This window comes from Rhinopithecus roxellana, chromosome 18 (genome assembly GCF_007565055.1).
Source record: "Rhinopithecus roxellana isolate Shanxi Qingling chromosome 18, ASM756505v1, whole genome shotgun sequence".
Taxonomy (NCBI): domain Eukaryota; kingdom Metazoa; phylum Chordata; class Mammalia; order Primates; family Cercopithecidae; genus Rhinopithecus; species Rhinopithecus roxellana.
The window spans coordinates 6,201,112-6,215,295 of record NC_044566.1 but is presented as its reverse complement, the minus strand read 5'-3'; the positions used below and the strand labels follow the sequence as shown (position 1 = coordinate 6,215,295).

The following is a 14,184-nucleotide window of genomic DNA, read 5'->3' as shown; positions in this document are numbered from 1 at the left end:
GGTTTGATCAAATTCAGTGTTTCTTCATTTAAAAAAAAAAAAAAAAACCTCATGGAAAACTAAGAATAAGAGGGGCAGTTCTTAATCTGACCAAAAGGAAAAAATTCCTATGGCAAACATTATACTTACGGGAATTGTAAGCCACCTTCCCTTTGGGACGGAACAAAACCCGAATGACTATTTCTGTTCAGTATTAAACAGGAGATCACAGCTAGTCTAATCTATGGATAAAATATGCGAATCAGTAGTGACGTTAGCCACACTGCAGGGTCCAAGGTCTGCAAATAAAATCCTGTTATATTTCAGGACACCAAGTGCAACAATCAGCAAAACAGTAAATTTTAAAATATATGTCGTTTTTCAGTATCTTCAAAAATACAGAATACCTAGAAAAAATCGGATTAAAGATGTGTGATATTCCCATAGAGAAAATAATAACTCATTGAGAGACAGGAAAGAAGACCTGAATAAATGGAGAAATATACTTCATTCATAGGTTGGAACACAGTATTTTATCCTTGGGTTTTTATATTGAATGTGATCTCAGTTTGAAAATCCAAATAGATAGTGGGTTTATATATGTGTAATTTGACAAGCTGATTTGAAATTTCTATAAAAATGCGCAACCAAAAAGCAGTTCTTGAAGAAAAAGAACAGGATGGGAAGATTTGCTCTGCCAGATAATCAGAACTTTACAGCTACGATAATGAAGACTACATGGCATCAAGTGCCAGATCAGATAAATAGACCAGAGACCAGTGGAGCAGAATGAAGGGCTCAGAAAGAAGTCCGTGTATGTAGGGACTTCTGGTTTATGACAGAGCTAGACTTAAGTGGAGACAGACATTTTTTCAATAAATGATACTGGGAGAATTAGCTAGTATTTTGGGGAGAAATAAATCCTGATCTCTACCGCATACCATATGTAAACATCAGTTTCAGATAGATGTAGATCTCAGTATGAAAGGCAAAAGCAAAAGGTCTGTAGAAAATAATATAGGAAAAGGTCTTTGTGACTGAAATAGGATAGTTTCTAAAACATCAACAAAAGCAATAAATCACTGTAAAGAAAAATACTGATAGAGCATATTATAGTAAAAATAAGAACTTCTGATTAAGAAACATCAGGGTAGTAGAAAGGCAATGCTTGTTCTGTGTGAAAGTTCTTTAAAAATACCTGGCAAAGGCTTGTATCTTTAATATATAAAGAATTTCTACAAAGCAATAAGAAAAAGATGTTGAAAAACAAGCCAAAGATTTGACAAGCACTTTACAAAAGAGGATGCACAAGGGCCAGTTAAAGTATAAGATGCTTAATCTCATTCACTGGGGAAATGCAGGTGAAAATGTCAGTGAAATAGAACACCATCACAAACCACCCTCTAGGGGGCTAAAATAAGACACGATAGCAGATGTGAGCGAAAATGCGTGGAGCGGGATCTCCAATGCACTGTTTCGACGTCAGTTACTCAATGGAAGGTACACAGACGCTGTGACCCTGCTGGCCACTCTAGAATGTGCCTACGTGGTATGTTGTGATCTGTGTAGAGAAGTGTTGACACCATTACTCCAAACTAGGAAACTAGAAACAGCCGGAATGTTCACCAACAGTAGCGTTTATGAATCATAAAATATGTATATAACAAGAATTCTATGTGGCAAAGAAAATGAACAGCTGGAGCCGTGCATACCCACAGGAGCGAACCTCTCAGACATCACAAAGCCAGAGACAGCCAGATGTGAGGTGGTGCACACTGTGAGTTCCTGTTTACATCCAGCTAGAGGCACGCTGAAGGACTGCTCCGGTAGGTGGTGGGACACAGTGGGCCTGGCCCAGAAGTCGGATTGTCCGTGCCTCACTGGACGGAAGAGGAGGCTGAAATGGCAAAGAGCCCTCAGCTGCCACCCACTCCCTTTTTTAAGAGCGTCACACTCTGTTGTGCCAACTGGGGTCCAGTGGGTTGCTGGGACTTCAGGCACATGCCACCATGCCTAGCTAGTTTTTATTTTTTGTGGAGACTGGGTCTCTGAGCTATGTCGTCCAGACTGGTCTCAAACTCCAGGCCTCAAGCGATCCTCCCTCCTCCACCTCTCAAAGCGCTGGGATTACAGGAATGAACTGCTGCACCTGGCCCAGCCGTCACCCTTGATGTAGATGGTGCTTACACTCACATTCACCTGCAGTGCAGTCATGCATCACTTAAGAGACAGGGACATGTTCTGAGAAGTGCATTGTTAGGAAATTTCATTGTGCAGACATCACAGAGTGTACTTACACAAACCGAGATGGTACAGCCCACTACACACCTAGTCTGTGGCACAGCCTGTTGTTCCTAGGCTACGAACCTGTTCAGCGGGTGACTGTCCTCAGTACCGTAGGCAGCTGTAACACAATGGTAAGTCTGTGTATCTAAACACACCTAAAGGTAGAAATGGTCATGCATTGTGCTAGACATTGCAGTGGCTCTGACGCCCTGAGGTGGCAGGAACCTCTAGGTGCCATTATGATTTTAAGGGACCACTGTCACATCCACCTCCTGCTGTTGACCAGAACGGGACTGTGGCTACGCACAGGACTGAGTCCTACATTTGTGCTTTTCTGTGTTCGTCTTTATGGACTTTTCTAGCTCCTCTAAAGCTTTCTCCAATGTTCTTTCCTTACCTCTGCTCTACTTGGGTAAGTGGATAAGTGTTGCTTTTATTCTGTGCTTTGCTGTGCAGTCGGAATTAGAAAGATAGACTTCGTTTTACTGTTGTCGATTTCTGCCTTAAAGGCTGTTGACTGTTTTTAAAGGTTATTGACTTTTTGATGGAAAAAATCAATTTTAAAACAATATAGAGCTGTGTTTTACAATACCTGGATATTTCAAATCTAACCTGCTGTAATGAAGAGATCCCTAAATAAGGTAGCTTAAGATTTATATGAGTTTATTTTTTGCTTGTATGATGGGACAGAGGTAGTAGTGGCCCAGGCTGGCAGGGTGACTCCATTCTGCAAGTCACTGAGAAATCGGCGCTTTCCGTCTTTCTATTCCCTCGTCTCTGCCATCTTGTCACCTCATGCCCTGTCACCGCAGGGCAGGGGCCTCTCTCCATAGTCAGAGCTACCGAGTCAGACCACGCCCTTGTTCCAGTTCTCAGGAAGAGGGCAAAAGATGTTGTTTTGGGCTTTTCTTTTAATAATTTTATCAAGATCTAATTCACATACTATATTTTCTCTCATTTAAAGTCTACAACTCAGTGGTTTTAGTATATTCCCAGAGCTGGGCAGCCGCCACCAGTATCTGTCTTAGAGCATTTTGAATTCCTTTCAGCAAGGGAGACATTGCCCCCCTTCCCTTCTCTTACATGATCATTTAGAGCCTTAGGCCGCGCCTAGGAAAAGAAGTTGGGAAATACTGTCTCCAGCTGGAGCCACGTGCCTGGCCACAGTTCCTGCACAGGGGACAAGAGGAGAGTCAACTAGGGTGGTGCGTCTGCTGCAACACAAACCACTGTCTCTGTCATTGCAGGTGTGACAGCATGGAGAAGCTAAAGGCTCTTCTGCCAAGACTGGAGCAGGAGCTGAAGGACACAGCCAAATTTAAAGATTTTTATCAGTTTACCTTCACTTTCGCTAAGAACCCAGGGCAGAAAGGTTTAGGTGAGTATGAAATCCAAATATGTAAAATGCCAGATCATAATGAGATGATCAGTGGACGTGAGCAACATGATTTCTGTATAGCCAACTAATGTTTTTGGGTTTTGGTTTCGTTTTTTTGAGATAGGGTCTCGTTCTGTCACCTAGGCTGGAGTGCAGTGGTACAGTCACAGCTCACTGCAGCCTCAATCTCCTGGGCTCAAGCAATCCTCCCACCTCAGTCTCCTGAGTAACTGGGACTCCAGGCGTCCGCCACCACATCTGGCTATTTTCATTTTTGTTTTTTAATTTTTAATAAAGACAAGGTCTTGCCTTATTGCCTATGCTGGTCTCGAACTCCTGAGCTCAGGCATTCTTCCCACTTCAGAGTGTGTTGGGATGACAGGCATGAGCCACCGTGGCTGGCCCACCTGTAACATTACCACCCTCTTGGTTTCTTTTCTTCTCCGCACTTTGCTCTGTACGTAGGTAGATGAGTTTATAATACCATGTGCCTGAAAATCTCAGTTGATAGCGTCTCTCCACTTCTGGGTTTACATGTTTAAATTTTAAAATGTAAACTAATTTGTAAATGTCCTGTGTCAGCTCATAATTGTTCTCTCTGTGCCACGTAGACCCCAGCCTGCATACCAACAATTTAGCCCACTTTTGCGTTTTATTTTAAAATACTGTAATGCATTTTTATGGATCATTAATATGGCCCATTTGCGTGGACAATAATAAATGTTTTTTTTACTTGAGGAGTCTGCATTCACTTTAACTGTCATTCCTAACCCTAGAGCAGGGATTTGGGGACTGCAGTGAAAGTGGAGGTGGAGCTGGGTTGGGTGCTGGGAGGTGTGCAGTGATCACCTGAGAGGCCAGTTGCACAGATGAACAGGCACAGGGTCAGAGACACAGGGCAGAAGGACAGGGAACACAGGCACGGGGGGACAGAGGGGCAGAGGCATGGGGGACAGGGATAGAGAGACGGGAAACGGAGGGGTAGAGGCGCGGAGGACAGAGGGATAGCGAGATGGGGACAGAGGGACAGAGGCAGGGGGACAGAGGGACAGCCACGGCAGACAGAGTGATAGAGAGACGGGGGGACAGAGGGACAGAGGTACGGAAGCAGAGGCGCCAGGGGGACTCGGGCAGAGGCACGGCGGGGAGACAGAGGGCTGGCGAGAGATACCAGGTGCTGAGATGCGTCTCGGCCCCACACTGTGGTTACTAAATTGCGGTGCCTGCTGTGCAAGGCGCGTGGGGCCTGTTGGGCTCTCGCTTTGCCTCTTGGGTAACAGTAGCAGTGCCTGCTGCATCTTGGCTCAGGAGCCTGCCATGTGCAGCACCTAAGGACACCAGCAGTGCCGAGACCCCCAGCCTTGCTCAGGGCTGCAAAGCAATGAGAGCCTGTCCTGCCCTTTCTGTTTGTGAGCTGGGATGATCACAGAAGGAAGTCTTTCTATCTCCTGGTGTTGGTGCCAGAGGTACAGGCTGCTCAGAAAGGCCAGATGACCTCTGGGGCAAGTGCGTTCCCTGCTTCCTTCGACCGAAGGGCAGTTGATTGTTCACGTCCCCGTGAACTCATGGAGTGCTGTTGGTGTGCTCTGGTGGTGACAGCTCACTTCCTGTCTGCACTGCAGGCTGTCCTGGGCTCGTCCAGTCGCCTTCTGCCCCAGACCTGGACTTGCTTTTTCTCCAAGAAGCCCCGATTTCTTTTAGTGGAAACTGGTTTCAGGCCGTGGCGGAGTCGCTGCTGGTACTCGTTCAGAGCCGTCGTTTCTAAGCTTTTTATTTTTTTATTTTTTAAATTTTCATTCATTTGGAAGCTTCTAAACCACAGTCAGGACTACAGATTATTTTTCCTACTTGAGCTTGTCTGTGTTACAGCTGTGTTTCCCTTCTTCTGCTCTGGCCCTCCAGGGCGCAGGTGGAGGTAGCGTTAGAATATCCGCGGTGACGTGTTAGCCAGTCCCACGTGGCACACACCACAGGCTCAGAGTGATGATGTGAATGTGTCTCCGCCAGTGGAACTGCTGTGAGTCGTGGAAAGGAAAAGGGGGTTATACACACCCCCCGTTTAAAACAATAGTTTGGCCCTGCCTTTGTTTTCCAAGCACACAGCCAGGCCTCCCCTGTCGTTCTGGGTGGTCCTCGCTCTGTTCCCCAGCAGCCCCTGCTCATCGCCAGGGCTTCTGCTGACATCTCCCTGCTCACAGGTTTTGAAATTCGTTCTCCGGTGGATCCCCAGGAAGTGCTGCTGGGGACGGTGTCCCCGAGTCCTTGCGTGGTGGGTACAGAATCCCGGCCTCCTTTTTGTTCCTTGGAATGTCTCGAGGTGTCGCTCACTTTCTTCTGGCGCAGATTGTTACTGTCAGAATGATGATAAGCCGGTCTTCTTGGCCTTGTAAGTTGCTTACTGTTTTGCCTAAATACCCAAACAAAGGCCATTTTTTCTTTTGCTTTGAAGCCCAGTAATTTTACTAAAATGTGCCTGGGTGTTGTGGGTCATCCATGGTCAGTGTTCTCATATGATGCTGAGTGTTTTCCGTAAGTACTTTCTAATCTTTTTTAATTTCAGGGAAAATGTTCTTGAATTATGGTTTTAAGCATTTGTTCTGTTCCTTGTATTTGGTTTTGGTCTGTCCGGAAACTCCAGTTACCCATTTAATTGGAGTTAGGTCCTCTGTGGAGTTGGGTCTTCTTTGGAGCTGGGTCCTCTGTGTGGTTGGGTCCCCTGTGGAACTGCATCTTCTGTAGAGTTGGGTCCCCTGTGGAGTTAGGTCCCCTGTGGAACTGCGTCTTCTGTAGAGTTGGGTCCCCTGTGGAGTTAGGTCCCCTGTGGAACTGCGTCTTCTGTAGAGTTGGGTCCCCTGTGGAGTTAGGTCCCCTGTGGAACTGCGTCTTCTGTAGAGTTGGGTCCCCTGTGGAGCTGGGTCTTCTGTGGAGTTAAGTCTTTGGCAGTGTGCGTTGCTTTCTCTAGGTCCTTTTAATCTGTACTTCATTTCTTTTTTCTTTTAAAAATGATCTTCCTTTTTCACCATCTTCTTCTCTGAAGTCATCACCTGTCATGTGTCACATAATGGCAGCGATAGGTTCTGAGAAATGCATTGTTAGGCAGTCTCATCCTTGTGCGACGTCACAGGGTGCATGTTTGCAAAGCTGGGTGGCATAGCCTATTGCATGCCTAACGGTATGGCACAGCCCATGGCTCCCAGGATACAAACCTGGACAGTGTGTGACTGTACGGAATACGGTAGGCATCCATAACACAGTGGTGAGGATTTGTGTATACAAACACTGAAGCATAGAAAAGGTGCAGTGAAAATGCACTTTTGCAGTCCTGTTGGACCGCTGTCACTTATGCGGCCTGTCGTTGGCGGAGACGTTACGCAGTGTGTGACTGCCTTTGAGTTTATCTCCCTCATGTGCCTTCTAGTAAAGTCATTTCCAGAATGATTTTCCTTTGTTTCTAATTCTTGAGTGTGATTTCCTCATTACTAAGTTTTCCTAATTCTCATTTGTGGTGTTTCATGTTTTGTTTCATTTCTTAATGTCCTTTAGCCTATTTTGAAGTCAGTGGTCACACTTTTTAAAAAAAAGTTTTTTTTTATTTATTTTGAGACAGGGTCTTGCTCTCTTGCCCAGTCTGGAGTGGAGTGGCGTGATCATAGCTCACTGCAGCCTCAAATTCTTGGGCTTAAGCGATCCTCCCACCTCAGCTTCCTCGCAAAGTGCTAGGGTTACAGACATGAGCCACCACACCTGGCTTAACATTTGATTTTAGAGTTGAGGTCTCCCTCCATTGCTCAGGCTAAAGTGCAGAGGTGTGGTCATGACTGCAGCCTCAGGCTCCTGGGTTTCAGTGATCCTCTCACCTCAGCCTCCCATCTAACCGGGACTTTAGGCACGCAGACTGTGTCTGGTTAATTTTTAAATTTTTTTTGGAGAGACGGAGTTGTACTGTGTTGCCCGGGCTGGTCTCAGACTGCTGGTCTCACGCAGCCCTCCCACCTCAGGCTCCCAAAGTCCTGGGATTACAGGCGTGAGCCATGGTTTCGGCTGAAGGTCGCACTTTTGATCTGTTTTGTAGGTGTGTTTCCCAGCATGCATTCATTTTCAAAGGGTGACTTCTGTTTGTAGTATCTTTTTTCTTCGGAAAGCGTGGTGTGGGATTTGATCTCAGGGCTGTTCTGTTGCTTATTTTTATGTGAAATTAGTTTTCCTAGTCTTTCAGGAGGATGGTTCGGGGCAGCTTTTTGACTTCATGGTGCTCCCTCTTGGCTGTGTGTGTGTGCAGGCGTGTAGTAGACAGAAATGTCTGCTTTGCTGTCAGATTGTCTGACACTGATGCTCTCCCCTCCTCAGCTTTTCTCTCTTTCCCATCTCCATTTTCCCTTTCGGCCCAGCTCTTCTGCTCTCAGGCCCTTCCCTGCAGTGTGGGCCCCGTTGGTGGCCTCTGCCCGCTGCCACAGCCTAATTCAGGCTTGTCCTTACCTAGTCTTGGCGTGTAGGCACCTCCGAGGCCCTCCTGTTCTCACATCTGTCAGAGACCTGTGACCCCCACGTCCCCGGCACCACGCGGGTCCTATTGCTGGCAGTGGCTCATCCCCTGGTGCTTACAACTTGGGTTGGTGATGATACTTTCTCACCCAAATTTATGGTAAATGTTGCCTCTGGGTGTTTGACTTTGCTTTCTAATTGCTGCAACTGCTTTTATGCACGGATTCAGGGAAGGTTAAACACTGTGCTCCCTCCGCCCCACCTGTCCAGGGCCCTCCCCCGCCCCCTTTTAGTGCTGCGTCCTCGTAGGCTGCTTGTCTAAAGGAGAGACTGATGGAGTGTGGGATGTCTCATGTTTAAACCAGTCAAGTCAGGAGTCCTTGGGGGTTTATTTCCCCAGGACTGTTTTCTTGGCTTTTCTTTACTTTTCTTTTTTTTGAGACAGAGTCTCGCCCTGTCGCCCAGGCTGGAGTGCAGTGGCGCGATCTCAGTTCACTGCAAGCTCCGCCTCCCGGGTTCACGCCATTCTCTTGCCTCAGCCTCCCGAGTAGCTGGGACTACAGGCGCCCGCCACCTCGTCCGGCTAATTTAAGTAGAGACGGGGTTTCACCGTGTTAGCCAGGATGGTGTCAATCTCCTGACCTCTTGATCCACCCGCCTTGGCCTCCCAAAGTGCTGGGATTACAGGCGTGAGCCACCGCGCCCAGCCTTTTGTCTTTTCTTTTAACCATTTTAACTGTTGAAGTGTACGGTTCAGTAGCACTAAGTACGTTCAAAGTATGTAAACATCACCAGTGTTTATTCCCAGAACTTTCTCATCTTCCCAAACTGAAACTGTGTCCCCATCAAACACTGACTCCCCCCTTCCCTCTTCCCCAGCCACTGGCAGCCCCCATTCTACTTCTGGTCTCTGGAGTTGACTCCTCCTAGGACCTCACATAAGTGGAATTTCACAGTATGTATCTTTTTGTGACGAGCTCATTTCGCTTGATACAATGTTTTGTTGTAGTGTGTGTCAGAATTTCCTTCCTTTTTCAAGGCTGAATAATATTCCCTGTTTGTGTAGCCCACATTTTGTTTATCGATTCATCCCAGTGGACACTTGGTTTGATTTTACTGTTTGGTTCTTGTGAATAACACTGCTGTGAACATGCATTATGCATGTACATATACCTGTTTTAGACCCTGCTTTTAATTCTTTTTTTTTTTTTTGAGACAGAGTTTCACTCTTGTTGCCCAGGCTGGAGTGCAATGGCACAATTTTGGCTCACTGCAACCTCTGCCTCCCAGGTTCAAGCGATTCTCCTGCCTCAGCCTCCCGAGTAGCTGGGATTACAGGCATGCACCACCACGCCCAGCTAATTTTTGTATTATTAGTAGAGACAGGATTTCTCCATGTTGGTCAGGCTGGTCTTGAATGCCCGACCTCAGATGATCCGCCTGCCTCGGCCTCCCAAAGTGCTGGGATTACAGGCGTGAGCCACCGCACCTGTCCCTGCTTTTAATTCTTTTGGGTGTATATGCAGAAATGGAATTCCTGGACTATATGGTAATTCTGTTTAATTTCTTGAGGAATGAGGAACCACCATATTTTTTTTTTACATTCCCATCAGCAACGAAGCAGAGCATCCAACCAACCTCTGCACATCCTGCCAACAATTGCTGTTTTCTGAATAGTGGCCATCCTAATGGATGTGCCCGAGACTGCTCTTTGTAAGCTGACATTTTACTTTGGGGACTAAAACTCTTTTTTTTTTGCAGTGGTGTAACAAATTTTAATTCAAAATAGGCACTCTGAAAACAGTAGGTAAAAAATAAAAACAAAGTTCAGCCGGGCGCGGTGGCTCACGCCTGTAATCCCAGCACTTTGGGAGGCCGAGACGGGCGGATCACGAGGTCAGGAGATCGAGACCATCCTGGCTAACACGGTGAAACCCCGTCTCTACTAAAAACTACAAAAAACTAGCCGGGCGACGTGGCGGCGCCTGTAGTCCCAGCTACCCGGGAGGCTGAGACAGGAGAATGGCGTGAACCCGGGAGGCGGAGCTTGCAGTGAGCTGAGATCCGGCCACAGCACTCCAGCCTGGGTGACAGAGCGAGACTCCGTCTCAAAAAAAAAAATAAAAAATAAAAATAAAAACAAAGTTCAACAAGCTGTCTTTGAATTTACAACAGACTACACTGGCGATCACAGACCAGTTTCACAGTTGCTTCCAATATGCACATTATAGCAAGTATTATATTTTTTAAAATCCACATAGTAACATCATGTTTCTCAGAGGCTGTCACATCCTCTAGATATTTCTACCTAGAGACACAGTAAACGGGCTTCTCCACTGTGTACCACCAGCAGTATGACTTCCGGTCTAAACCGGCTGGTCTAGAGACACAGTAAACGGGCTTCTCCGCTGTGTACCACCAGCAGTATGACTTCCGGTCTAAACCGGCTGGTCTCCAGCACTGGTTCTGGTGCTTTAGGTTTTTTATATTGTGTGGGGAAAAAAACGAGGTTTAACATCCAAAGGACAGTGACGGCAATGGGGATTCTTTAGAACAGTTTGCCATCCCACCCACCTGGATTCCGCTTCCAGCCTGAACCAGCTGGAGAAGAGCCCGTTTCACCACGAAACATGGCCTCCAGGAGATGTGGTCAGAGACTTACTGTTTCAACCACAGAGACTTAGCTCTCGGTCTGCAAACTTCACCCTGTCCCCTGAAAACCTATGCTGAAATTTAAGTTAGTTTCCACACTCGGGGCAGGAAATGTTTATTCTAAAGGCAGTGAAGAGTTATTATTTTGCCTCTGAATGGAGAAATGACTTAGCATATCAAAAGAGGGGAAAGTCTACACTGAAAAGTATTTCTGCATCTACAGAATGACTGTTTGTAAAATAACTCTTGATTTATGAACAACACGCCAGATGTCAGATTCAGTCTACTTTTAACAAATGAAAGCATTTGGTTTTCTACGATAAAACTCTTGTTATTTATCTTCTCTATTCCACTCATTTCTTTCTAAGACGCTGAGGCAAAATAGTCATTAAAGTTAAAGCTCATTTTAGTTTAGACCCTGATTACTCAGTAACTATCATCAATATTCTCAAGAAACCATTACCAGTCTTTTCTAGAAACTAACAAGCAGGCCGAGCTTGGTGGCTCATGCCTGTAATCCCAGCACTTCTGGGTGGATCACTTAAGGTCAGGAGTTTGAGACCAGCCTGGGCAACATGGCAAAACCCCATCTCTACTAAAAATACAAAAAATTAACTGGGTCTGGTGGCGCACACCTGTAGTCCCAGCTACTCAGGAGGCTGAGGCACAAGAATCGCTTGAACCCAGGAGGCAGAGGTTGCAGTGAGCTGATAACATATTGCTGCACTCCAACCTGGGTGACAGAGCAAGATTCCATCTCAAAAAAAAAAAAAAAATATATATACACACACACACACACACACACACACACACACACACACAAGAATTACCTGGGTGTGGTGATATGCACCTGTAGTCCCTGCTACTCAGGAGGCTGAGGCAGGAGGATTGCTTGAGCCTGGGAGGTGGAGGCTGCAGTAAGCTGAGATTGTACCTCTGCACTCCAGCCTGGACAACAGAGCCAGACCTTATTTCAAAAAAAAAAAAAAAAAAAGCAAATAGACAAGAGAATAATGGTGCAAGGAAGACTTGGGATGAGATCCCTCAGCGTTCTTGAGCTCTGTCACTTGGTAAGGACAGGGCCACCTGTGCTCCTGACAGGTGCTGGTTTCTGCTGTGGCTGTTCTTCCATCTCATGCAGGTTTTTTTTTTTTTCCTCCACTTCTCTCTGTTTCCTCATCCCCTCACCCCCGTTTTCTCTGGCAATAGTCACCCAAACAAGAAATGCTGCTTCTCGCACTTTTCTAAAATTTGGCCATTTCAGGTCTGAGTGTAATGATCATGATTTTTCAAGGAAAGTGTGGGTCATGCTTTACTTTTGAGCAGTTTAATTCTTAGACGTCTATCCAGCTTCCCTTCCAAAGTGAGAATTAGTCTGATCCAAATTTTAAAATAATAGCAATTATTTGTTATTGTTAAATGTTTATCAGGAAGGACACTTTGAAATTTCAGTGAATGATAAAACTTTTTTTCTAACTATTTTGAGCTGTTACTTTAATATCTTCAGTATAATCTTAGGATAATTCAGCTTCTATTAGAGGTAACCATTTATAGTTATTGATACTCTGCAATGCAAGAGATCCTTCATTTAAATGTTGACATGGAAAAATGTTAAAAAGATTAGCATTTTATCTGACTGTCATGTGTAGGTATTATCTTTAAAAATTTTTATCTTATAATGCCATGTTAACTTGACACATACGGAAAAGTATTACGGAGCTTTTCTAGGCCCTTGGCAAAGCCAGCAACATCGGCATCACTGCAGAGCTGGAAACACAGGCCCTCGGGCTTCAGCCAGGCCGGCCGCCTGGGTTAGTAATGACTGCGCAAAACACGGTGGCTTCAAATGACAGTCATTTTGGTAGTTGATGATCCATTGGGTCAGGAACTTGGGCAGATTCCACTGGGTGGCCCTTCTCTTCCACCCGTGCTGCTCTCCGCTGTGGCCTCCCACCTGCCCCCAGCTGCTCTGCTTGGGCCTCCTCGCAGCGTGGTGGCTAGGGAAGAGCACTGGGCCTGCAGAGGCTGCCACGCCCCCCGCAGCGAGCCCGGCTGCCCCGTCCTGGAAACGCGCAGAGTTCCTTCCACTTGGCGCCACCATTTCATTCCATGGTAATTTCCAGGAGGTTATAAATTAGAGTCTAAATTAATTGCCCAGTTAAGAGTTGCAAAATTTTATTTTCCTTCTGCACAAATGTTTCAAGGAAGGTCAGTATATGTGTAGAGAGTGTTTTGAAACATTTTTAAGATTCAGGACCTACCATGTTCAGCCTGCGTTTTATAAATTTCCTCAAGCATCAGAACTTTCAGTGGCAGAACAGGCCATTGAAAGCTGCAACAGATTGAGAGTTTATCCTTGAATTCCTCACTGAGAACAAGGACTTGTTCACTCTTGTAGACACTTAAATGAAATGTTTGTCAGAATCATTCACTACAGGGTGGGAAGCGTTACTGGTTTTGTTTCTTTGCTTCATGACAATAGCTGAGAGAATATGAAATTTTATTATAACAATAGCCTCCTCGGGAAATGGTTAGATTGTGTGAACGCTTCAAATAGATTATACACGAGTTTTAGAAAAGTTTTTTTGAGGGCTTTTAAAAAACAGAAATAAAACAAGAATAATAATTGTATGACTATAACCCAAAAATAGAGCCATCAGTTTACCGTTTCCAAAGATTACATGGTCTGTCTTGTGAGAAATTAAGGATAAATTGAACAGGTTGAGACAAGTGTCCAACTGTTCCTAGAAAAAGCATGGACTGCCATGGGAACATGGAGCCAAAAGACACAGATTTACCCTTTATTTCCTTCGTGTGTGTGTCTGTGTGTGTGTTTGTGTCTGTTTCTGTGTGTCTCTGTGTGTCTGTATCTGTGTGTGTGTCACTGTGTGTATGTGTGTCTGTGTATCTGTGTCTCTGTGTGTGTGTCTGTGTCTCCATGTGGGTATTTGTGTGTATCTGTGTGTATGTGTGTGTGTCTGTGTGTGTGTGTGTGTGAAATTGTACTGTATTTTTATGTAAGATGATGCTTTCCTCTTAACTAGTGGTTAACCTACTAAAGAGGATAAAGTTACTTGGCTCTGTTTTAATGTAAAAAACAACATAGTTTCATACTGGCTAGAGTCTGGGATCAGTTGGCTTTGGGAATCTTGTGTGTGTGTGTTTTTTAAAAGAGGTAAGGGTCTTGCTCTGTTGCCCAGGCTGGTCTCAAACTCTTGACTTCAAGTGAAGCTCCTCCCTCGGCCTCCTAAAGTGCTATGATTACAGGTGTGAGCCACTGTGCCCGGCCAGCTTTGAGAATCTTGATGTTTGAGGAGGTCAAGTTTCATGAGAGCTAATGTTCATGTCTGCCCTAAGGTCCTTTTTTGATAGAGGACCCATCTTCATTAACCCTAAGTGAAGCACCA

The 14,184-nt window shown here is 45.6% G+C and overlaps 1 protein-coding gene across 1 annotated transcript in view; it reads left to right on the top strand.

The window, feature by feature from the left end:
* The window catches only part of DCUN1D2 (defective in cullin neddylation 1 domain containing 2), a 39,878-nt gene that overhangs the window by 13,552 nt on the left and 12,142 nt on the right, over positions 1 to 14,184 (top strand). Inside the window, exon 4 of the mRNA XM_010374837.2 lies at positions 3,513 to 3,643. Within this exon, the coding sequence (XP_010373139.1) occupies positions 3,513 to 3,643 (131 nt within the window). The remainder of the gene's footprint in view (positions 1 to 3,512; positions 3,644 to 14,184) is intronic.